This window comes from Danio aesculapii, chromosome 22, assembly GCF_903798145.1.
Source record: "Danio aesculapii chromosome 22, fDanAes4.1, whole genome shotgun sequence".
Lineage (NCBI taxonomy): Eukaryota > Metazoa > Chordata > Actinopteri > Cypriniformes > Danionidae > Danio > Danio aesculapii.
The window spans coordinates 18431349-18457746 of record NC_079456.1 but is presented as its reverse complement, the minus strand read 5'-3'; the positions used below and the strand labels follow the sequence as shown (position 1 = coordinate 18457746).

At 37.9% G+C, this 26398-nt stretch overlaps 1 protein-coding gene across 1 annotated transcript in view; it reads right to left on the bottom strand.

Moving 5' to 3' along the window:
- The window catches only part of tm6sf2b (transmembrane 6 superfamily member 2b), a 36334-nt gene extending 10373 nt beyond the window's left edge, over nt 1–25961 (bottom strand). Inside the window, exons 1-7 of the mRNA XM_056447981.1 lie at nt 25876–25961; nt 21792–21895; nt 4075–4172; nt 3877–3980; nt 1925–2007; nt 1721–1845; nt 1543–1644 (exon numbers count right to left, since the gene is read on the bottom strand). Coding sequence (XP_056303956.1) covers nt 1543–1644; nt 1721–1845; nt 1925–2007; nt 3877–3980; nt 4075–4172; nt 21792–21895; nt 25876–25961 — 702 coding nt within the window. The remainder of the gene's footprint in view (nt 1–1542; nt 1645–1720; nt 1846–1924; nt 2008–3876; nt 3981–4074; nt 4173–21791; nt 21896–25875) is intronic.
- Nucleotides 25962–26398: the final 437 nt, after the last annotated feature.

The window sequence follows — 26398 nt, the reverse complement described above, 5'->3', positions numbered from 1 at the left end:
TATATACATTTCTGGAGAGAGCAAAATACACCAATACACCACCAAATACAATTTTTTTTTTTGCGAATTTTGTTTTAGCGAATCCACTGGAGGCATGCTTTTTCAGATCTCGAATTTCTTTCAGTCGCGCCTGCTGTTCTCACGTAAATCCACCAGAGGCAACTGTTGACTGATTAACTGACTGACTGACCAATCGACGATCCCCCCACCCTCCCCCTTCCCTAAACCCAACCAATAGTATTTTAAAAAGCATCGATTGACCTGCCCACCCCCTTCCCTAAACCCAATTTTGATCTTTTTACCACATTTTCAGATTTGACCACATTCGTACCCTGTTATTTACTTGTTTATTTTATTTTTTGCCTTTTGTTTTTGTCTTGCCCACTTTCTGGAACCGTTCTTCACCGGACTCAAACCCCAGTGTCTCGGTCAACTCCGCTCTGCATCTCAAGTGCGCCAACGTACGCGTCGAGCTACCGGAAAAACTGGCAAGCAAGAAAAGGAACGACGTCATATTGACGTGTGCAGCCATACGTAGCTTTTGTCTACATAATTTGCGATTTCCAGAAACGTATATAGGGCTACGTTTTCAGAATGAACCTGTGTTGATTCTAAACATAGGTGTAAATGTGGGTCTTAAATGGTTTGAGCTTGTCTAATTTTGGGCATGTCTGGATGATGTGCAAAATGCTGTTGATGGATTTGTGTCGCTCATATACATGTAGTTGAATTATCATTATATTATGTATATTGTTATATAATCTATAAAGTTGAGGGCAAAATTATTGGCCCTAAAATTATGAAATTTGAATACTTTTTCTAACATTTTCCAAAAGATGTTTAACAGAGCAAGGTTGTTGTCACAGTATTTCCTATTCTATATATTTTTCTCCTAGAGAAAGTAATGTTTAAAAATTTTTTTAATAATTTGTGCAAACGCCCATATGGCCTAATGCATTGGAAAAACCGCCTATAGTACTCTCCGCCTACTGACCAAAAATGTAAATGTTTTTGAGCTTGTTTTGTAAAAAACTGCTCCAAAACAATGTATTTACATTATGCCGAGTTGCACTAAAACACATGGTTTATGATTAAAATATAGTTGACGCCAAGTTTCAGTTTCATTTTCCTGCTCATAAAGCTACACAACAAGCTTATTCATTCAGTAGCACTGCAGTGAATAATCTTTGTGAAATTTACACTGAGCTATTCACCAAAAATCAAACATTATAACAGTGTTTCTCAACCACGTTCCTGGAGGATCACCAGCACTATATGTTTTGGATGTCTCCTTTGTCTGTCACACCCATTACAGGTCTTTCAGTCTCTGCTAATGAGCTGATGGTCTGAATCAGGTCTGTTTGGTTAAGGACACATAGAAAATGTGCAGAGCTGGTGGTCCTCCAGAAACGTGGTTGAGAAACACTGCATTACAATATATGTTAATACCAGGTAAAAGCAGCTTACAACCACATGATCAGATCATGTTCATATCAGGGCCTTAGAAATCATAAGTCAGACATATAGTTACCACCAACTCACCAGTCCTCTAAAAATAGTAAATCCCATGACAGCTAGTAGATATACCACAAAAAGCAGATCCAGGGGGCGCCATATTAAAGCCTTTTTCTGCTCACGTTCAGCCTGATGGACACAAACACCATTGTTTGAATGTTTCTGATTCTCATTACTAACCATTGGTTAACATGTAGTGTTTTACCTTGTCTGCGCCCACAAATCGCATATCTCTGGGCCTGGAGAAAAAAGACACGGCTCCCCATATTGGCACCAACAGAAAGGGCATGTTAAGCCAATAGGCAGGGCGGATCTCAGAGCCATATTCACCTGCATACAAAATGTGTTTGAGAAGGAATCGTCTATAATATTCAGCAGCGTTTTTGATGTTTTATTTACTTTGACTCACCAACCACGATTCCAGGTACAAACACAATCATGTTGGCGCACAGCGATCCAGCCCAAAAAAGCCCCAATGTGCGGTATTGTTGTCTGGGATGATAGTAGACACTAATTTAGGAACATCCACCCCTTTTTTAAACATCACACTCGCAGCTTGTAGTTATGCTTGCCAGATTCATAATCTTATTTTTTATGGAACCAATTCCTTCCAATGTAATTAATTTTTAGTTGGTCTCATCTAATATAGGCATGTTGGTTTATATTATATATATATATATATATATATATATATATATATATATAATTATATAATAATAAAGAAAAGAAAAAGCTTATTCATTTCTAACTAGAATACTGGATACTATAGGATGTTATGCTCTAATTTAGGAGCATCCAGCTTATTTTATAATAATTGCACACTATGAATCATTTATTAAGCAATACTAAATTTGTTATTTGTTAAATATAAAATCTATATTAATAAACAATAGTAAGCAGTATATAAAAACAGCTCAACATCGTGTCAATGACAGAGGTGTCAAAATCCGAAAGAAAATTTGATAAAACAACAGCATATTTATTTATATATATACACAACAACAAATATTCCAGTGCTACACTCAAAAAATTACATTTTCTGTTTGTTCAAACTATTTCTTTAAAATAAGCTGAGCAACACAATTCTAGAGAGGGGATTTTTGGGGGGGCAACTTAATTGTTTTATGTTTAATCCACTTAAATTTGTAAAAAACAAAATTATGATCACCGGTTATCTAGCTCTTGCAGATCACTGGAGAACTCCCATCATGACACACGCACATGCACACGCACACACACACACACACACACACACACACACACACACACACACACACACACACACACACACACACACACACAGCTGAAGCTGATCAGGATTGATAAAATGAAACAGGTGTGTGACTGAAGGGCATGATGGGATTTATAGTTCGATTTAATGACAGGGAGTGTTCTCCAGTGATCATAACAAACGTACAAGTTACTGTAACTTAATTTCTTAATGTTGTCCCAACACAAATCGATTGTGTGGAACCCAACCTTTTTTACAGTGTATTCAGCGATTTTAAAACTGTACAATACTTTTATTTATAAATGAGATTACAAAGATTACTTTTTCATTTGACACCATTTCATTTTTGCATCTTGAAATGATTTTTCTTTTGTTCTGAGTCACTCTGCCGTTCATCTCTTTCTGTTTGTAATATCATAGCATAGAAGAACTCACAAAACTGTAGGAATTTGTGTTAATAAAGCATTTGGTAACATACAGATTAACTATTACTACACACCTGAAAAATATATATATATGTTCATTTGAATAGTTTATTAATCATTTACTGACTCATTCTGAATGATCTTAAAAACCACTGACTTCTCTTAAATAACTGGTTTGGAGTAAAGGAGTAAATGGTCAGGAGTAAAAAATGAACCATTAACAAAGTATGAAAAATCAATAATTAAGCACATTATACACTATGCAATTTGTATAGCTGTATTCATGAAACTGTTTACTAATCCTATTAGTGTAGAGGTTATGCTTCGCAACTGATAAAATAACAATATGCTAATGCTCAATAAATGATTCATACTGTGCAGTTATTGTAAAGTGTTACACTGTAAACAATGCAGGGTTGTACTCAATTCCTTTATGTTGTCCCAACACAAATAAATTAAGTTAACTTTATTATTTTACAAATTTAAGTGGATTGAACATAAAAAACTTGCCCCTAAAAAAATATAAGAATTATGTTAGTTCAACTCACATTAAATAATTAGTTTGATCAAGCAGCAAAGGTTTTTTGTTTTTGACTGAACCATTTGTCTAACCTAATGTAGTCTTGTCGATTATGTAATAATTCAAGTCTTAAAAGACATTTTTTTTCCATTTATAACTAAAATACTGAACAGAGTGTTACAAACCTGTTTGACATGCGGTGTATCAGTATCAGGTAAAAGATGAAGTGTACAATACCATCCCAGTAGCACATCATGATAGCATAGGGTGTACCGAGATAAGGCTCCCCCTGGAGAACCAGCAGAACCATCGTTAGACGAGTAAGGTTTAGACTGGCAATCGATAAGATCAACTTGTCTTTCTCCTCATGTCATTATACTGACCGTTTTCTGGTAGAACTCCATGAACCCAGAGGTGAAGCCATCATATTCTAGGGCACTCGTGAGGTCAATGACACACGTGAAGGAAAACTCTGCAAAAACTGGAAACAAATTCAATAAATTCAGTAATACTTATCTGTTTGTTTTTGTTTTGTTTTTGATTGCTTTCATTGTTGTGGTGTACAGTAAGTATGTTTTCTGTAATTAGTGAGAAATTGTAACATTGTAACCATAACATCGTCTCTCAAGACTTCACTGAAAAAATTATTCAAAGATGATTCCTTGGATTTACTCAATTTTTTACGTTAAGTGGTTGTAAACAATTTATTTGGGCTGAATTTAAACAAACAAATTAAGTTGAACATTATTATATTTAATTTGTTTGTTTAAATTCAACAAAAATAAATCGTTTGCAACAGTTTTGCATGCAACACTTTTTTCAGTGTTGACTTAAGTTTGAATTTAATTTTTTTATTTAATTTTACAACTGGAGCTTTGTTGGATCTTGCAGTATTGTAACCCTACACAAGACCATATCAGAGAATGAAAAGATTCCTAGTCTGGCAATATTTTTAGCACTACTACTACTACAAATACCCATACACTCTCACATTCACACGCACTATGGCCAACTTTATTTACCCAATTCACTTATAACGCGTCTTTAGACTGTGGAGGGTACTCCCGCAGGAAACTCACGCAAACATGGGAAGAACATACAAACTCCAGACAGAAATCCCAATTGACCCAGCCGGGACTTGAACCAGAGACCTTCTTGCTGTGAGGCAACAGTGCTAACCATTGAGCCACCGTACTGCCCTATATTGAGTTTACACTTGCTTATTTTTATTAGTCATGCAGTCACGTAATAAGTGAGATATACTGTACACTGCTGACCAGCTGACTGTATATAGTCCTGTGGACGTTTCTGGAGACCGCGAAATATGTCCCGGGAGGTACATATTTTTGCAATTTTTGGTTTCACGAATCCACAAGAGACCGCTGTGTGCACTTTTTCATATATCAAATTTTTCTCGCCGTGCTGTTCGCGCCCACTGTTCTCGCGTAAACCCACCAGAGGCCGCTGTCGATCGAGCGTCTATCTGACTGGCTGAATGACTGGATGACTGACTGGCCGGCTGACCAATCAACAGACCCACCCTCCGCCTTCCCTAAACCCAACCAATTTTATTGATTGACCCACCCACCCACTTACTTCCCTAAAACCCAACCAACGATTTACAAAAGCCGTCCAGAAAAATAAAAGCCCTCGTCTGTTTTTTTACCACGTTTCTTGCCACGTTCTCACCCTGTTATTCACGCGTTCATTTTATGTTTTGGATTCTGTTTTTGTCTTAACTGATTTTTGGAACCGCACTTCCCCAGACTCGAACCCCGTCGCTGTCGTGGTCATCTCCTCTCGGCGTCTTAAGTCCGCCAAGTTGCCGACGTACACGACAAGCTAACTGGACAAACTGGTTGCGGCGGGAAAGCCCTCCACACGGGGTCAGCCAGTAAGCGCAAAAAGGAACGACGTCACACCGCCCCATATCGTTCGTTTAAAAAAAAATGACGTACCATACGTACCCCCGGCTACATTATTCACGGTCTGACTCTTAAAGGGAATGGGATGAGACTGGTTTAATGGACGTTATGCTCAAAACACACCCATAACTTATTAAGAGAATAAGCACAACCCTGTTAGATCATGCGCCCGGGCGCAAAGCATATTTTTCCATCCCTAAAACAGCAAAAGTGTATTCGGACATGCACTTAATACTTTTGGGCCATGCGCTTTAGACTATGTGCCTAGATCATTAAAATAGAGCCCTATAAGTATAAAAACTGGTCTGAAATCAAACAATGAAACTGTTTATTCTTCAGTAAGTGACAGTTTCTCTTGGCTATAATGAAAGTGAAATTTCCAATCACTTTGTTCCCTTTCTTAATTGCAGGCTTTACAAGGAAACACATCTCTCTCAGTGGGATTTTGAGCTTGGCTTTATTGGCTCTTGCGAAACACTGAACTGAAATGTTTTCGTCTTTAACTCTAAGCCTTCTGTGATGTGCTGAGAGAAAAAAAAGCCCACTAATAAGATGTTTCAGAACACTCCAATGCCATATCAAGAGTTAACCGGACTACCTTTATCCTCACTCTCTTTATTAAAAAAGACTACTTTCTTACCGACTATTGATTTCTACAAAGGTGAAAGAGGATAATGATATCTGCTAGCGGAGGTGTGAACAAAAAATGTATATTTGGAGGGGTTTTTTCCACATTTAAAGTGCAGCTGTGCCAAAAGGGCACTTTGTGGAGACAGCGAATACCCCATGTGGCATTTCCTAAGCGTCTGGGTGACAAATAATGAGTGGCAGGGGACACGAAGAAAGAAATTTCTTAAGCACGGAGGAGAAAAATAATGACTGTAAATGTCACCGCTGAAAGCTCAGACACAGGATTTAAAGGAATAGTTCACCTAGACATGAAAACTCTGTCATCATTTACTTATCCTCATGCCGTTCCTCTGGAAGCTCATTTCTGTCTCAGAATAGAAACATGAAAAAAAGGTAATTGTGACTTTTATTCTGCAATTCTGACACTTTTTTTTTCAGAATTATGACTCTTTCTCACAGTTTCGATAACAACTTGCAAATCTTCACAACTGCTATTCATATTTATTTTCATCAAATTATTCAGACTTTTTTTTCTTAGAATTACGCATTTTTTATACGTAAGTTATCCAATCCTTTAATACTCTTCAGTAATACAAAAGTTAAAAATAAGCTTCCATTCAATCCAATTACATTTTTGTAAAAGACAAAAAGAAAAGCTTTGCAGAATGTTCATGCTGCTCTTTTCCATAAAATACACAATTATCTATCATTTGAGTTAGATCATTTTTCATGCTTAATTTATCCACTCCTTTAATACTTTTCAATAATACAAAAGTTAAAAATAAGCTTCCATTTACTCCAATGACTTTTTTTGTTGAAGACAAATAGAGATGCTTTGCGGAATGTTCATGCTGCTTTTTTCCATAAAATACACAGTTAACTAGAATATAATTTGAGTTGGTTCATTTTTCATACTTATGTTATCCACTCCTTTAATACTCTTCAATCATACAAAAGTAAGCTTCCATTCACCCTAATGACTTTTTTTATAGAAGACAAAAGGAGAAGCTTAGCGGAATGTTCACGCTGCTCTTTTCTGTAAAATACACAATTAACTATAGTATATTTTGAGTTCGATACATTTTCATCCTTAAGTTATCCACTCCTTTTGTACTCTTTTCAGAGGGAAGTTTTCAGGAGGAATTTAACTACATATTGTGAAGGAAGCCAGCGGTGTAAAAGTAAAGGCAGGTGGGTTATTATAACAAGTACTTTTTTTTCTTGTATCCAATTTCATGGCTGGATTGCCAGACGAGATATTGTCCACTGCCATTCTTAAAGCATCCATGAGTATCTGACTGACAGTTGCGCAGATATGACTGCTCAAAAAGACATCCGCCGAGCACAGATACACAGTCTGATAGTGGCATTCTCCATATCCGTCTTTCTCGCTTCCCTTTTTCTCCCCAAGACCTTTTAATCCATAGGGGTCTTGGTTTAGTTTACCCACTGCAGGTGCGATAGGGGAATTACAGCCTCCTTCATCACGGCAGGGGTTGAGCGACGTGCTGTGCAGGATGACATCGCCACATCTGACTCACTTTAACCCATATTTGCCCTGCTATCTTAAGCAGAAATTTTTCCATTACATTTTTAAAAAGCTTTTTCACTGGATTCATTAAGGGAAAGGGCTGCACGGTGGCACAGAGGGTAGCACGTTCTCTTCACAGCAAGAAGGTTGCTAGTTCGAGCCTCAGCTGGGTCAGTTGGCATTTCTGTGTGGAGTTTGCATGTTCCCCCTGTGTTCTTTTGGGATTCCTCCGAATGCTCTGGTTTCCCCCAAAAGTCTAAAGACGTGTGGTATAGGTGAATTCCGGAGTGTATGTGTGTGAATGAGTGTGTAGGGATGTTTCCCAGTGATGGGTTGGAGCTGGAAGGGCATCCGCTGCGTAAAAACATATGCTGGATAAGTTGGCGGTTCATTCCACTGTGGCAACTCCAGATTAATAAAGGGACTAAACCAAAAAGAAAATGAATGAATGAATGAATGAATGAATGAATGAATGAATGAATGAATGAAAGGGGAAGATGAGCATGTTAATTCCACATGACTACTGCCTTTCAAATTATGGGTGTGTAAAGGCCCATCTATTTTCCTATGACGGAACTAACAGCATGGGTGAAGGTTAAATGCATGTAAGCCTTTTAGCACATGTGAAAAGAAATATTTTTATTCATTAAGATTTATTTTAATTTGTTTCCAACTCCGAATTGTAATCTGACTCCAATTTATAATAATTTTATATTTATCTAATTCAAGCTGATTACCTTATAGGTTGTGATTCGGTCTAATTTAGATTGATTAACCTAATAAATCCTTATTCTCAAGTAATGGTTCATCATTTACCCGAAGTCGCTTAGAGTCAGTATGCTGGCCAGTTACATCTGCTCACGGACACAACTGTCACGGATTGGTCAGGCTCTCACGATCCCCACTCACGAAGATCACCATCACCTGACTTCTAATGAGCACACAGCTGCATCACATTCACGAGCACCAGATAAAAGCACAGCACTCCAGTCGCTCATTGTCCGGGCTCGTCTCGACGAAAGCGGACAACTGAGCGACCACTCAGCGTAGTCATCCTCAGCTAAACAAACGATTTACTTACCTGTTCTCTTTGTATTCCTCCCTAGTCTTCCTGGTCCTCCCGTATCGTCCTGTCTTCCAGTCCTTCCAAGTCTGTGTCATCCTCTGTCAGCTGTATCTGGTGTGTGCTGTCCATCCTCGTGTATTCCTGTTACCCAGCCACGGAGGAGAAGACCCCAACATCATTCCTGATCCTCCTGGCTATCCTTCATGTGCTCCTTGTTGTCATTCAATAAACACCCTAACGTTTCCTTACCTCTGTCTCCTGTCCGCTTCATAACAGAAGCCCGGACCAATAACGACGACAACATGAGCACCCCCGATCACTTTCAAGAGCTGGTGGACCAGTTGAAGCGGATTCTACAGCCACCAGCTCCACTTTCCAACGCACCACCAGCACCGAGCACTTCCGCCTCCACAGTTTCTTCTTCGGCCCTTCCTTCCAGTCCCATGGCCCGACCAGCGCCCTACTCAGGCGGAGCGGGGGAGTGCAATGGTTTTCTGTTACAATGTTCCCTCATATTCGAAATGCAACCTTCTCTATATCCCACAGATAAGTCAAAGATCGCCTACATCGTATCTCTACTCTCTGGACCTGCACTTAAATGGGCTGAGACGATCTGGAACCAAGCCGGGCCGGTCATGAATTCCATCACTACCTTCACGGAGTATTTCAAAGAGGTGTTTGGACGTTCTGATGGGGAAGTAGCCGCTGGAGAGCAGCTGTATCATCTAAAGCAAGGTACTCTATCTACACAGGAATATGCTCTCCGGTTTCGCACTCTAGCAGCTGCAAGTGGATGGAATGAGAGATCGTTGTTGACCACGTACCGGCTCGGCTTGGAACCCACTCTCCGAATCCAACTGGCCACATTAGATGATACAATGGGTCTGGAGAGATTCATCCAACATTCTCTCCGATGTTCCGATCGTCTTCGTTCCTATCAACAGGACACCATCACCCCCTCGTCTGCACTCCTCCAATCGCCTGAGTCAACAGCCTCTCCAGAACCAGAACCCATGATAATAGAGTCTGGAAGACTGACATCAGCGGAACGACAGAGGAGGCTGACCCGGGGTCTGTGTCTATACTGCGGTGTCAGTGGACACACCCGTATGGAGTGTCCCCTTCGTCCCATTCGGACTTCAGTGAGTGTATTCAGTACGAATATTGAACAATGTAAACCACTTACTACCACCGTACAAATAACTACTGCCTCTATTTCTCTCCTTGTCACAGCCCTCATCGACTCCGGGTCAGCAGGGAACTTCATCTCCCAATCCCTCTGTCGTCAACTCCACCTCCGTACTGAGGCGTCCTCGCATATATACCAGATACAACCGATAACCCAGTGCACTCGATCTTCGACCCGTATCCATCGACAATGCGAAGACATCCTTCTTCAAGTGGGGGTGTTACATCAAGAGAGGATTCAATTTCTGGTTCTGGAGGGTGCAAATATGGACATCATTCTAGGGCGCCCGTGGCTGGTGAAGCACGATCCCATCATCTCTTGGGGCACAGGAGAGATAAAGAAATGGGGATCTGGATGTACACCTGCCTGTTTTCCAAATCTCCCTCTTCAAGGTCGGAACCCCATTTCTTTGTTTGCAACATCGGTCGAGAGCCCTCCTGAGAAGCAGTCTATCCACATTCCTAAGGAGTACAGCTCCTTTCATGATGTCTTCTGCCCCAAGAGAGCTTCCCAGCTACCGCCGCATCGGCCATGGGACTGCGCGATCGACCTAGTTCCAGATGCCCAGTTGCCAAGAGGTAGGATCTACCCGCTCTCGCTTCCAGAGAATCAGGCAATGGAAGATTACATAAGGGAGGCTCTGAGTCAGGGGTACATACGTCACTCAAAATCACCAGCCGCCTCAAGCTTCTTCTTTGTGGCCAAGAAGGACGGAGGGCTGCGTCCATGCATCGACTACAGGGTCCTAAATAACGGTACAGTAAAATACCGATATCCCCTTCCTCTGGTACCAGCCGCTTTGGAACAGCTCCGAGAAGCTAAAGTCTTCACTAAATTGGACCTCCGCAGCGCGTATAATCTGATAAGAATACGTGAGGGGGACCAATGGAAGACAGCATTCGTGACCCCTACTGGCCACTATGAATATGAGGTCATGCCTTACGGTCTGGTCAACGCCCCCTCCGTATTCCAAAACTTCATTCATGAAGTCCTCCGGGAGTTTCTTCACCACTGTGTAATAGTGTACATAGATGACATCCTCATTTACTCCCGGAGTGAGGCCGAACATCGCCAACACGTTGCGGAGGTCCTACACACATTGAGAGAACATCACCTCTACCTCAAAGCGGAGAAATGCTCATTCCACCAGAAGTCGATTCATTTCCTGGGATACATCATTGACCAAACCGGTATACGTATGGATGGGAAGAAAATTGAGGCTGTTCTATCCTGGTCAGAACCCACTTCCATTAAGGAGCTCCAGAGGTTTCTTGGGTTTGCTAACTTTTATAGACGATTTATCAAGGACTACAGCAGGATTACATCACCTCTCACTAATCTCCTCAAGGGTAAACCCAAAGGACTGGAGTGGACCAAAGAAGCAGCCGCAGCCTTCCGCCTTCTTAAGAAGGAGTTCACAAGGGCCCCACTCCTGACTCATCCTGACCCAAATCTTCCTTTCGTGGTGGAAGTGGACGCATCCACCACCGGCGTCGGGGCAGTATTATCTCAACATCATGATACACCGCCCCGACTGCATCCCTGTGCCTATTTCTCTCGGAAGTTGAGCCCGGCGGAGCAGAATTACAGCATAGGAGACAGGGAGCTTCTAGCAATCAAGCTAGCCTTGGAGGAGTGGCGTCACTGGTTGGAGGGAGCCAAACATCCGTTCCAGGTGATCACAGATCACAAAAACCTCCAGTACATCAAAGAGGCCAAGAGACTATGTCCACGTCAAGCCAGATGGTCACTTTTCTTCTCACGTTTTGATTTCTCCATTTCCTATCGTCCAGGACCCAAGAATCTAAGAGCAGACGCTCTCTCTCGTTTACACGAGCATCACGATCATGAAGAACTCCCAACGAAGATTCTTCCCGAACACATCTCCATTTGTCCGATCACCTGGAACGCTCCTCCAGTCGTTGCCACTCCGGAAGCTCCTGCTCCGCCGGGATGCCCTCCTCATCGGCAGTTCATACCACCTGAACACCGGGTAGATCTGATCCACTCCTTACATACCTCGCTAGGCACTGGACATCCAGGGATCAACGATACTCTCTCGCTAGTATCCCAACGATTCTGGTGGCCAAACATGGCAAGGGATGTGAGGCAATATGTTCAGGGCTGTAAGGACTGTGCCCAATCCAAGAGCCCACGTCATCTACCCGCTGGAAAGCTCCATCCCTTGCCGATTCCGAACCGTCCCTGGTCACACCTAGGAGTGGACTTTATCACTGACCTCCCTTCGTCAGAAGGTAATACCTGTATTCTAGTCATAGTAGATAGATTCTCAAAGTTTGTCAAACTAATCCCTCTGAAAGGTCTTCCCACAGCCTTTGAAACTGCCGACAATATCTTTAATCAAGTCTTCAGGTCATTTGGTATTCCAGAAGATATTGTGTCGGACAGAGGTCCACAGTTCATCTCACGTCTATGGAAAGCCTTCTTCAAGCTCCTAGGTGTGGCCGTCAGCCTCTCTTCTGGATATCATCCCCAAACCAACGGGCAGACAGAGAGGAAGATTCAGGAGGTGGGACGGTTCCTGAGGACCTTCTGCAGTGGTCACCAGAACTCCTGGAGCCAGTATTTGGGCTGGGCAGAATATGCCCAAAATTCACTGCGGCAACCCTCCACCGGACTCACGCCATTCCAGTGCGTCCTGGGCTTCCAACCACCGCTCTTTCCCTGGGATGGCGAACCATCTGATGTCCCCGCAGTGGATCACTGGTTCCGGGAGAGCGAGAGAGTCTGGGACGAGGCTCATCAACATCTGCAGAGGGCAGTCCGTCGAAGCAAGGTAACCGCCGATAGGAGAAGGTCTGAAGAACCCAGATACACACCCGGACAAAAGGTGTGGCTATCCACCCGGGACATACGCATGCGACTGCCCTCTCGCAAGTTAAGTCCCCGATTTGTTGGTCCCTTCACCATCGTGGAACAGGTTAACCCCGTCACCTACAAACTACAATTACCCTCTCACTACCGTATTCACCCTACATTCCACGTATCACTCCTGAAACCCTATCACGATCCTGTTCTTCCCTCCACAGAGCCTGACCACGAAGAGGAACCCCCTCCTCCACTGCTCCTAGAAGAAGGAGCCGTCTACGCAGTGAAGGAGATCTTGCGTTCCCGACGTCGTGGTGGCCAGTTGGAGTACCTGGTGGACTGGGAAGGGTACGGCCCCGAAGAAAGGACATGGGTTCCCAGAGCTGATATTCTCGATCCTAGTCTCATGGTGGAGTTTCATGAGAGCCACCCTGAGTTCCCAGCGCCTAGAGGCAGAGGGAGACCACCACGGCGTCGGAGGTGTCGGCCCTCAGGAGCGGGCCCTGGGGAGGGGGGTACTGTCACGGATTGGTCAGGCTCTCACGATCCCCACTCACGAAGATCACCATCACCTGACTTCTAATGAGCACACAGCTGCATCACATTCACGAGCACCAGATAAAAGCACAGCACTCCAGTCGCTCATTGTCCGGGCTCGTCTCGACGAAAGCGGACAACTGAGCGACCACTCAGCGTAGTCATCCTCAGCTAAACAAACGATTTACTTACCTGTTCTCTTTGTATTCCTCCCTAGTCTTCCTGGTCCTCCCGTATCGTCCTGTCTTCCAGTCCTTCCAAGTCTGTGTCATCCTCTGTCAGCTGTATCTGGTGTGTGCTGTCCATCCTCGTGTATTCCTGTTACCCAGCCACGGAGGAGAAGACCCCAACATCATTCCTGATCCTCCTGGCTATCCTTCATGTGCTCCTTGTTGTCATTCAATAAACACCCTAACGTTTCCTTACCTCTGTCTCCTGTCCGCTTCATAACAACAACCTCGCCAGTTCCGATTCTTAGCCGATAAGCTAATTTCCTTTAAATAATAATAGGCCGCCCCATGCTTGCACATATTTAAAGAAAAGTTTAATTTAGCTTAGTCAAAGAATATAACTGAAAGCTACTTCCTTTAAGCAATAATTGGCCGCCCCATGCTTGCTCATATTTAAAGGAAGTTGTATTTAGCCCCCTAATTTATATTATACTAAGTCAGTGATTGTCAGAAATCATCAGGTCTCTAATGCTGTGCCCATGCTCCATCCATTGATCCTGAATGTATGACAAATCCTGGTCGTAAGCTGCGGAAACATCAGCCTAAACAATCTACTAGATTTAAATGATTTCAGGAGATATTAGAGTTAAACAAGAATTTTACATTTATTTGTCAGGCAAAGATTTTCTATTCCAATTCACATAATTAAACAAAATAAGCCAATCAAGATTGTACAACATCAATTATTCGAAGATACATTTAAGTTAGAGATTAATACCTGACCGTGTAGAAATACATTGCAGCATATAAGTCCTGATGCAGAGCTCAGAGACTCACAAACTGCAATGGGGTCTCCTGCCTACAGAATCCCACAGACACTTCTGCACCCTTTGCCTAAATACTCAAATCGTCATAAATTCAAGACAATAAAAGCTTCACCAAGCCTCTTGCCTGGTCATGAGTTGATACAAAGACCATTTGCCCTGGAGTGGAGCATCTGGCAAAGATCTTATCAAAGTCAAAACCCAAATTAACTAATATAAGGGAGATTGTAAAATATTACAGTGAAATTAAGACCACTTTACCAATCACACAGAGAGATTTAAAATGACACCAAACATGAATATAAAGCCACAAGATACACCATATTAAAAACTTAAACATTCTGTGTGGAATGTAAGTGAGCTGCTCTGGTGGAGAAGGTAAAGTCCAGGGCAAAGAGGGGGGCTCAGGATGCATGATCGAGACAACCCGAACAACTGGTTTTCTAGCTGATCTTCTTCTCAGATTAGAAAGTTTATTGTTTTAGTGCTTGACCATTTGGTGGTCTTGTCTCGTGTGGAGCTCCTTAACCGTTTTCAGGGTTTAATATTAAGGAGAGATATAGCCATCCTTACAGGTGTCACTTTCTTTTTGTGAAACTACCATTCAAAAGAACTGAACTAAATCAATATTAAGCTTGCGCCACAAATAATCCGCATACATAGTGAATACTGAGTGAGAGATGCACAGTTAAAAGCAATTAGTAGGCCTACGCGTAATCTACTCAGAGATTTACAGATTTTGAGCCAATGATTGAGTCTATTTGTTTACTTGTGTGTGTACATTTATATTTATTCATCATTTTAATTAATTTCAGTGATTTTATTGACTAATATGAAAATGTTTATATGATTTATTTACAATACAGTTTGTACAGTAATATTTTCTCTAATATTATATAAGAGACTTGTTTTGTTTACCAAATAAGTGGATCTAATTGGATTTGTGTAAACATTAAATAAAAGTTGTAGAGCTACTGGACAAACTAGTAACAGTGGGAAAGCCGTCCATACGGAGGTAAGCGGTCGGCTGGTAAGTGCGATAAAAAAAGCATCATACCATCCCATAGCATTCCTTTTAAAAATGAAATGCAGCCACATGTAGCTCTGGCTACATAATTCACGGTCCCCAGAAATGTATATAGGGCTACGTTTTCAGAATGAGCCTGTGTTGCTTGTTTATTTCATATATTAATTTTTTTGTTACAATACTCCCGAAATCCTTCCACATAAATCTGCATATTTTGTACAAATTCTGCGCGGAAAAAGCCAAAAATATCCGCAGATTCTGTCTGGCACTAGTAATTAGTTACGTTATTTTAAAATAGTGAGTAAACCCATTGCCTTAAAAGCAACAAGTTGATTTTACTTTAAAAAAAAGTCAGTTAACCCATTGACATAAACCCATTAAACCCATTCATAATTCTGCACATAGTTTGTTTACTTAATAATTATAAGGCTAGTTTACTCTTTTTATGCTTTTTACAGTGATTCGAGTTTTTGCTTTATTTTTATGCTTCAAAACATAACATTACTATGGTATTTTAACATATCTCAGCAAAAGCTCTTTTTGAGTTTGTTGTGTGTTGTTTATTCATTCATTTTGCTTCGACTTAGTCCCTTTATTCATCAGGGGTTGCCACAGCGGAATGAACCGCCAACTTATCCAGCATATGTTTCACACAGCAGATGCCCATCCAGCTGCAACCCATTCCTGGGAAACATCCATAAACCCTCATCCACACACATACACTACGGCCAATTCAGCTTACCCATTTCACCTATAGCGCATGTCTGAACTGTGGGGGAAACCAGAGCACCCAGAGGAAACCCAGGAGAACATACAAATTCCACACAGAAATGCCAACTGGGATTTAAACCAGCAACCTTCTTGCTGTGAGGCGACAGTGCTAGCCACTGAGCCACCGTGTCACCATGTTGTGTTTTGTTTTCTACATAATTTTTTTCTTCATATTCCCTGCAGTATAGTAATATTCAATACAATGCAGTTTGTAATATTCCTGTTGAAAGACTTTTTGACTCAAAAATATTCTGCTGAAAGTAATTTATTGATTCTAATAAGATGCCTTTTAAGATTTGATGGATGAACTTTGAGGAGAATATCGACACCTCGTCATACTCAGATTTTGTAAACATTTGTGTTTTTGTTCACAGTTTAACAGAAGTTACTTTCATAATTCAAGCAAAGCATCATGGGGTGCTCGAAAAAGGTGGATTGATTCAGAGAATTGTGTCTTCAGACAGGTAGGTATTTTGGATTTTTACAACCTAAACATTTTATAAAACGTACTTTTGCAGTCATATATGTATATATACGTTATGGCAGATTCATATCAAGATATGTTGCTTCCTTTTAATGCCAAGTTGTCATGACAAAGATGAAGACTGGTTGTAATGTATGCAGCTCCACCTGAGTCAGTTGGCATTTCCGTGTGGAGTTTGCATGTTCTCCCTGTTTATTCCTCTGTGGCGACCCCAGAGTAATAAAGGGACTAAGCCAAAAAGAAAATGAATGAATGAATGAATGAATGAATGAATGAATGAATGAATGAATGAATGAATGAATGAGCAACATGATACTTAACAATTGTCATAAGCATGTATTAAATCTCGTTCACATGTGACACGATTACACTGTCAGAAATAAAGGGACAGGTGCTGTCACTGGAGTAGTACCTTTTCAAAAGGTACATACTAGTATCTGAAGAGTCCATAATGGTACCTCAAAGGTTTTTTTTTTTTTGGTACATTTAGGTAATAATATCCAGGGATGGGCAGTATTTATGATACAAGTATTTCAAATATGTATTGTAAATACAAAATAGTATTTTGTAATTTGTATTTGAAAGGGTTTAAAATACTTTAGTGTCTTGTATTTTTTGTATTTATAAAATACTGTAAAATACTTTGTAGGAAGTCTACATTGGTGCTTTTTCAATTATTTGCCAAGGCTTGAGATAAGACTAGAAAATTGAAGAATACTGAAAAAGTTGATCAATGCTTGGAGTATGGATAGAAATAATGCACCACATATAAAGAACGTAACAGACAGGTATAGGGCTAGATTCGGGAGCAAGTCACAATAAGACAGGGAAATAAGACAAACATTTAAAAAAAACTCCTACAGTGGTCATTCCTACAATACTTAATTGGTTGTTTCAGACGGCAGTATTTGATCTGCAGGTGCTCTTTATAATTAATTACAAACGTTGACATAGTTAATCTGTACTGTATGAGACAAAAATATTGAATAATATTCCAGTCTTCCAACTCAGGTTTTATGGCAGCAAAAACAGAGAGCTTTTTTATTTATTTATTTATTTGAGATATCTTCACCTTACAGTTATAAGTTTCTAAGTGACATTTTTGTCCAAATTAAGTTATTCACATATTCTTATTAAATGAACGTATTTACATTATGTGATGTTTTTTATAAGTTGTTTACATTTTAAGACTTTTTATTTAAAAAATAAAATAAGGTGTTATTTACAAAGTCTAACACTAGCTTGGCTCTACAAGTTTCTTTCTGTGAGCCAATCAGCATTTCGAATGCATGCACCAGGGCACCAGCTTTCTTTGACATTTTGCCGAATTGCTCTGTTGACAGCGGGAAAGACCCGAAAGAAACACAAAATCAGAGTCGACTAAATAATGCCACACCACAAAAAAATTGAGAGGAACCTGAAACTGAAAAGATGTGTGCCTAGACTGCAGCTCCGCACAAGACGTTTGGCCATAGGAGAAATGGTCGTGCCAAAGTGAGCCTGGTTTCTCTCGAGGTTTTTTAATTCTTCACTTTTACCAATTGGTGAAGTTTTTTCTTTGCCACTGTCGCCACTGGCTTGCATGGTTCGAGATCTGTAGAGCTGCGCATCGATGGATTGTGTTTGGACTCTCAGTAGTGATTATTAAACCACACTGAACTGAGCAAAACTGAACTGAACTTAAACTCTAAAAACTGAACTACACTGTTTCAGTTTACTATGATCTTCCATGTGAAGCTGCTTTGACACAACCTTCATTGTAAAAGCGCTATACAAATAAAGGTGAATTGAATTGAATGTGTAAATGTGATGATTTAGAAGCATTTTTTGACATTGAGATGAAATGTTAAATTTTACATTGTTGAAAAAGAAACAGTTATTAAAAAAATTCTATATTAAATCTGAAATATTTTTATTTGTGTATAGTCGGTGAAACATTTTTCAGTGTTTATTAAACTCATTTGCTCATTATCTGTTTTCTTTTAAAGTCTTTAAATTTGCATTGAAAGGCAAATACTTTAATTCATGGGGCAAATAATGCAGTAAATATAATAATTCATATAACGTATATAATTCATATTAATGACATAATAATGACATAATGACATCTGCACTGGACAAAATATTTAGCACAGCCTTGTATGCTTAATTTGAACAAGAATAAATATTCATAAAACATGAATTAAATGTTATAGAAAGCAAAAATTTAACTTTCTCAAACATCAACATATTGTTACAACACCATTATTTTAAACTAAATAAATAAGCAGACTCATTGTACTTCTTGAAAAGTAATGCTTCATTAATGATTTGCCAGATAGAACCTTTTAATTCCAAGCGGAAAATGACTCAGAATGAGAAGGTTCTATCTGCATTTGCTCTGTTTCTTTTACCCCAATTTGCAAATTTAAGAGAATTTTGATAATTTACATTTAGAGTACCTTAAGGGTCTCTGTCATGTTAATGTATGAATGAGAGCTGTTACAGTTGTTTGCTACAGTATATGGAATGCACATCTTTGAAGCTTAATGTCTCAAAATCATTTAGAACCCAGATAGAACCCTGTAATTCTAAGGCGACGATATGTAATTACAAACTTTTATTTTGGATGTAATGACATTGTAATTACATTGTTATAACATTGTATATACATCTGAGATGTAATATGTGATTACAAACATTTATCTTGTGTGCAGTTACTGTCATTACATTGTAGTTACATCCAAGATAATATTTATAAATGTAAGCATTTCTTTGTATATTGCATGTACAGTATTTGTTTATTTATAGTTGTATACATAAATATACACAGTCCACATGTAATTACAAACCTAATTACTATGTCATTACATTGTAATTACACTGCTATTACATTGTAATTACATCCAAGATAATATTTATGAACAAATGTTTTTTTGTATATTTAATGTGAAGTATTTGTGTATTTATATGTAAATATATGCAGTACATATGTAATTACAACCTTTAATTTTGGAAGTAATTACTATGTCATTACATTATAACTACAATGTAATTACATTGTTGTTACATTGTTATAACACTATAATTACAATGTAAATACATTGTTATAACAATATAATTACAATGTAATTACATTGTTATAACAATATAGTTACAATGTAATTACATTGTTATAACAATATAATTACAATGTAATTACATTGTTATTACAATATAATTACAATGTAATTACATTGTTATTACATTGTTATAACATTTTTATTACATTGTTATTACATCTATGATAGTATTGTAAATGTGTTTTTGTTTATTTCATGTTCAGTATTTATGCGTTATAGTTATATAAATATACACAGTACACATGGAATAAGTAGTTACAAACTTTTATCTTGGATGTAATTACTATGTCATTACATTGCAATTACATTGTATTTACATTCAAGATTTACAAACGTGTTAGTATGTTTCATGTACAGTGAGTATTCACAGTTATATACCAAAATATGCACAGTACACGTATGCAATATGTAATTACAAACTTTAATCGTGATTTATAAACATGTTTGTACATGTGAGCAATTACTGTGTCATTACATTGTTATTACAATGTAACTATTGTAGTTACATCCAAGATAATATTTATAAACTTAAATGTTTCTTTAAAGATTACATGTACTGTATTTGTGTATTTATATTTATTTACATAAATATACACAAAACACATGTAATGTAATTACTGACTATTCTCTTGAATGTAATTAGATTGCTATTACATTGTAATTACATGCCAAATAATATTTATCAATGTGTTTCTTTGTATGTTTCATGTACAGTGTGTATATACTTAAATGTACACAGTACACATGGATGTAATATGTAATTACAAACTTTTATGAAATTACTGTGTCGTTACATTGTAGTTACACTGTAGTTACATCCAAGATAATATATATAAATGTAAATGTTTTTGTATATTTCATGTACAGTATTTGTAAATTGTAGTTATATACATAAATATACACAGTACACATGTAATATGTAATTACAAAGTTTTATCTTGGATGTAATTACAAGGTAGTTACATTGTAATTATTATGTCATTACATTGTAATTACATTGTAGTTACATACAAGCTAATATTTATAAATGTAAAAGTTTCTTTGTTTATTACATGTACAGTAGTTTTCAGAAATTGTGATTTTACATTAAGTATTGAAGATTTCAATTGCACTTTTTTTTAAAATATAAGACTTTTATGAGATAGTGGTAATTTTCACAATCAAGAGATATAGTATAATATTCCAGCTCATTATCTGCATTGAATGATTTTTACAGTGATTAAAGGGATCATCTTCAAGACAATACTTTCTGTATAAAATTTGTACAAAATCTAAACTAAAATCAAAGAGAAACACAAGTTAAATTTTTTTATGTTTAGTAGAAGTGAATGAGTTGACGGAGAAGCTGACTTAAACTTGCTCAAAGAAACGCTGTTGCTGTCAAACATTGTTTACTGCACTAAGCCAGTTTAATGGTGAAGGGATTGATCGAATATGCCTATTGAAGATTTGCGAAAAAATGTCATGCTCCCTTGTAAAAGTATTTAGCAGTATTTTCAAAATACAAAAATACAGTATTTTATTTTGATACATTTATGGCTGCTGTATTTTGTAGTTTATTTTAATACACTTAAAATTGAGGTATTTGGTATTTTATTTTAAAATACATTTCAATGTATAATCAATAGTAATAAAGAGCTAGTATTCTAGCAATAATCTGCTAATAAGTACTTAAAAGTGATCACTTTAATCGCAAGGAATTGATATGACTACGTTTTCTCCTTTTGAAAAAATACAATATAATGGAAATGATACCACAGCTTAGGGATTAGGGAGAATATCCCACAATCTTTTCTATGGTGACACGAAAGGTCAATGAAATGCTATATAGCTCTAGCTTTGCACCGGTCGTAATGGGTTTAAATTGCTTTAGCATTCAGTGAGGGGAAAAAAAACCAAGTACTTCCCCCTGTTGTGCTACGAATGAAACAGGATGCAATTTTGGCAACAAGTTCAGGATGAAATGCAGAATGTGGATAATTCAGTGTTTTTAAGAATCAACCAATCAAATCATACCATAGAACAAAGGATCCTTGGGAGGATTGAAGCGCGTAGCGAGGTAGACCAAGAGGAAAACTGCCACAAGAACAGCCACGCCAATTTCAAGAATAACCACTGGCCTGAAAATATAAAACAGTAATCAATATTAAACCAAATTTAGCTTGCTGTGAACTAGATTATATAAAATAGATTTCAGCGTTTTACAGCATACAATCCATGGAAATAGGATGAGATTGTAATAATTATGTGTAAAAAGAAATTATGGAATATACTAATAATAAAAAGAGTTAATTGCCTCTTTTTATTTCACAATTCTGATGTTTTTACAATTGTAAGTTTAAATAATTGCAAAATATTTGTCAATTAAACTCAGAATTGCAAGATGTATGCACAAATTATAGCTCGCTTTTTCTTCACCAGACTCAAACCACATTGTCGTGGTCATCTCCTCTCTGCGTCTCAAGTCCGCCAACGTACATAGCGAGCTACTGGACAAACTGGTAACAGCAGGAAAGCCGTCCATACGGAGGTAAGCAGTCAGCTGGTAAGCGCGAAAATGAACTGCGTCATACCGTAGCGTTCGTTTTAAAGACGAAATGTAGCCATACGTACTTCTGGGTACATTATTCGCGATCTCCAAAAAATTTATATAGAGCTACATTTTCAGAATGAGCCTATGTTGATAGTTTCCAACGATTTGCAAATGTATTTTATTGTGATCATTAACATCTCACATTTTGTCCAATATCTTCATGCGATTAGTAAAAAAAATAATCAGAATTGTGAGAAAACTAAAAACTCGTAATTCGATTCGATAACAATGACGTTAACGCTTTTTTACTTGCAAGTCTATTTCATGATGCTTTACTTTTAATACATAAAACGTGTCCGCAGAATTGTGTTTACAGTACTATGTTTATATCTCACAATCCTGAGTTTTTTTTTTCTCTAAATTGTGAGAGAAAAATTCGCAATACTTTATTTATTTATTTACTTATTTCATGCGGCTTCAACAAGCGCATATGCTTTAAAATGATGACTTTAAAAAGAATAAAAGGAAGAGTAATGAAAATTTAGAAAGCAACAATAAACACCGCTGATGATTTTCATCCCTTGAGTAAGCTTTATCTTGCACTTTCTTAAAGACATAACAATGGCCCGATTATTCTTACTGTTACAATATTAAAAGGTATTGAATGTTTAATCAAGAATTTACCCCTATGTCTTGAAGGACACCACCTTTGCATACTTTATAAAAAAATGATATAATTTCTGATTAATTTTGCACAAAGTCTCGTCCCCAATTACTGTCCGCCGTGTATTCAGCCATTCTCTTTCCTGTCTCCAGAAAACGGGCAGAGATGAATGGTTTGGCAGCAAGGACTGTAATTATTCCAACACCCAGAGCTCCAAATGAGATGGGAAAGCACGTGATGCTCATCCTGCCTTTCTGAGACGTGATTACTGTTGTATGAGGAGCAATTCAGGCAGAAAACACTTCTTATTGTCATTGAGAGTCAGTACAGCCTCCAGCAGAGACGCTTGTTGTTGTTCATTTAGATTAATGGATGGTGGCATAGAAATGGAGTGACATACTAATGAAATTCCATTGATTCTTGATGGTATTTCCAACTATTTTTTTAAATTAGCTAGATAATATGTGTTTGAACAGACGCAAAAGACTGTTCTGCCTATGCCAGGAGTAAACAAAAATCTTCTTTTGATCCAACTGTCCAAAATTCAGTCTGTTTGTGACTGATATAAAACGCATTTTGGGAAATGGACAATGCTAAATATAGTTATAAATAGGGTCTAAAAGTGTGTTCACCTCCAAAGGTAACGTAGTTGAAATGAAGTATAACCACTGAAATATTTAACCCAAGGTGCATTATTCCCTAATAATTCAATGAACAAGAGTCAATTATTCTACTTATACTATGGTTACTGCATCTAAAGACACTGTTGCGATGCTTCTGTTGTCAGATGTTTGTCAGGTTTTTGTCCTCTAACTGTTCTTGAGTGCAGTTTTAGTTTCTCATGCATCTCATCAAAAGCCTTCTGTGTTGTTTTGATTTAATGTTTGACTTTTGTAGACTGTGAAATATATGAACTCAATCAGCACAGTGATGTTGAACTGCAATGCGGTCAAAAGCTGCTTTTCCACTGTTCCACTCTACTATAATGGTTCTCTTTGAGTAAACGTTCCATTTGGAATGTAATACAAATGCATCAGTTGTTGTCTTGGTAACATAAACAGTGATAGGGACAATGATTAGGGAGATTTAGGACCGCTTTTTTAACAATTATTTACTTTGTTAAATGGGCTAGTTGCACAAGATAGTGCCGGTGAGCTTCCAAGACACAAGTGTGTGCGTGTTAACTTCCGGTCAAAGGCTATAGAACTATGAAGGAAGAGGTGAAGAAAATGTGTAAGAGGCTAAATTATCATATGGATTTGGTTATATGACAAAACATGTCTTTTTGACTCAAGAAGGTCTATATTGACTCCAAAGGCAGATACTGATAAGATCAGGGTCTGGTATGTAGACTTTGGGGGTTTTATGATGTGGTCACATGTTGATTGGTCAGTTTGAATGTCTCAGCATTTGGGCTTTAGTCACATGGTCAAGAAAGATACAAAATAGGTGGTAAAATGCTGCTCTGGGTCTTTTCCTTGTGAAATCAAGCGGGGGTCTTAAAACCATTCAGCACGATATTATCAAAGGACCAGCCTGGAACTACTTTAACTGTTCATTTATCTGAAAACAATTGCCCACATTACACTCAAAAAAAGTATTTTTTTTTTTATTTGTCCAAACTACTTATTTAAAATGAGCTGAAACAACAAAATTCTTGAGATTTCATAGGGACAACTTAATTTTTTATGTTCAATCCACATTCATTTGTTAAAAGTGTTAAGTTAACTTAATCGACTTGTGTTGGGACAACAGGAATTAATTGTGTGGAACCCTGCATTTTTTTACAGTGTAGAATGTTCAACAGCCAATCAGAATCAAACTTTCAACAGCCCGGTAGCGTAATATAAGTCTTTATATTTATGTAGATGTTCACTGGTAATTATATATACTGAGAAAAAATATACAGAAAAAGGGTTAAAATCCTTAAAACCCTGTTTTTGTAGTCATCATCATTAGGACTGATGCTGGTAAAGAAATCTATGTCAGTGAAAGTGTAAAAAAAAAAATTATATTTTAAATTATGTTTTTTTTTTTTTGTCCATGACCCTATAACTTTTTAATAAATTGATGCATAAGGTTTGAAGGGATAATTCACCCAAAATTTTAATTTACTCGATATTTACTCACCCTCAAATAAAGATATTTTGAAGAAAGCTGTAAAATGGCACCATTAGCTTCCATTATAGGATAAATAAAGTTACAGTTACAGGTTTAACACTTTCTTCAAAATATCTTCTTTTTTTTCTTTTTTTTTACTGAAGAAAAAAACTCATTAAGGTTTGAAACAAGTCAATAATGGGTGAACTGTCTCTTTAATACAATAAAGGCTTTGAACAGGGCCAGATAATATTTCCAATTTTAGGACAAAATATGACTTTTTGTGATATTAAGGCCTGCCTATAAGGACAGATTTGCATATGAATGACTGTCTGCCGAGCATTGTGTACAATTTTCTCAGCTTATAGAGCTCTAACATCATTTAAATAGGTGTAATGTTGTGAATGCAATATGTTTCTATCAGACTTTATACACAAACAATTAATAACAAGCTATGTCTTATTAGGGTGTAAGATAGCTTGAGTATAGGACAAATCAATGACTTATTTTATTACTCTCATGTCGAAGAAGAAATGCTCTAAATCAACAGCCTGTTATTTAGCCAACAAAACCATATGCTTTCACTGCCCTCAAGTGGAAGAGATTAAAAATAAGACACAATATGATGATTTGTACAAACTGAAATTAGTGTGAGATCTAAACATGTTATCCATTTAAGTAATTTTTCAAATCAGCACGTATTTGTGCCTTTCAAACATAATATAATTAATAAATATATGTAATATATGTATATATCCGTAATAAATATATGATTAGGATACATAAAGGAAAAAAATACTCACTCTTGAAATGCAGGAACATTGTTCATAGTGTAAAGTACGCCAAGAGCAGTGAGGGAAAATATAAAAACGCATATTTCCTGAACCATGATGTCTGTTTATCAGGTATAAGTCCACTCGTCCACAGCTGAAGATCTACAATATTAGCAATATTCAATTCAATATGTCGCTATTATACATCAGAAATTACTAGTCAGTAAATTTCGTATAGGTCTCTTGTGGTATAGTCTAAAATAAACATCTACTTACCAAGGACACTCTCTCCAAAAAGTCTGAGGCTCCTATGGGGGCCGCGATATTGCTCCAGAATAATCAAGGTGCTTTGGGGAGGAGAAACAGCTACATAATTTGATTTTGTCATACATTTACATAATCGTGTTTACTTTTGGTCTAATTTGTCAAATGCCTGCGTGCCAAAAAAGGAGAGCTCTGCCAATTAAGCTGTGGCAGGCTAAGAGGCTTTGTCTGGTTATGTGTCATTTTGTAAGCTAAAGAATGTGCTTGTGAACCAGCCTAAGAGGATTTT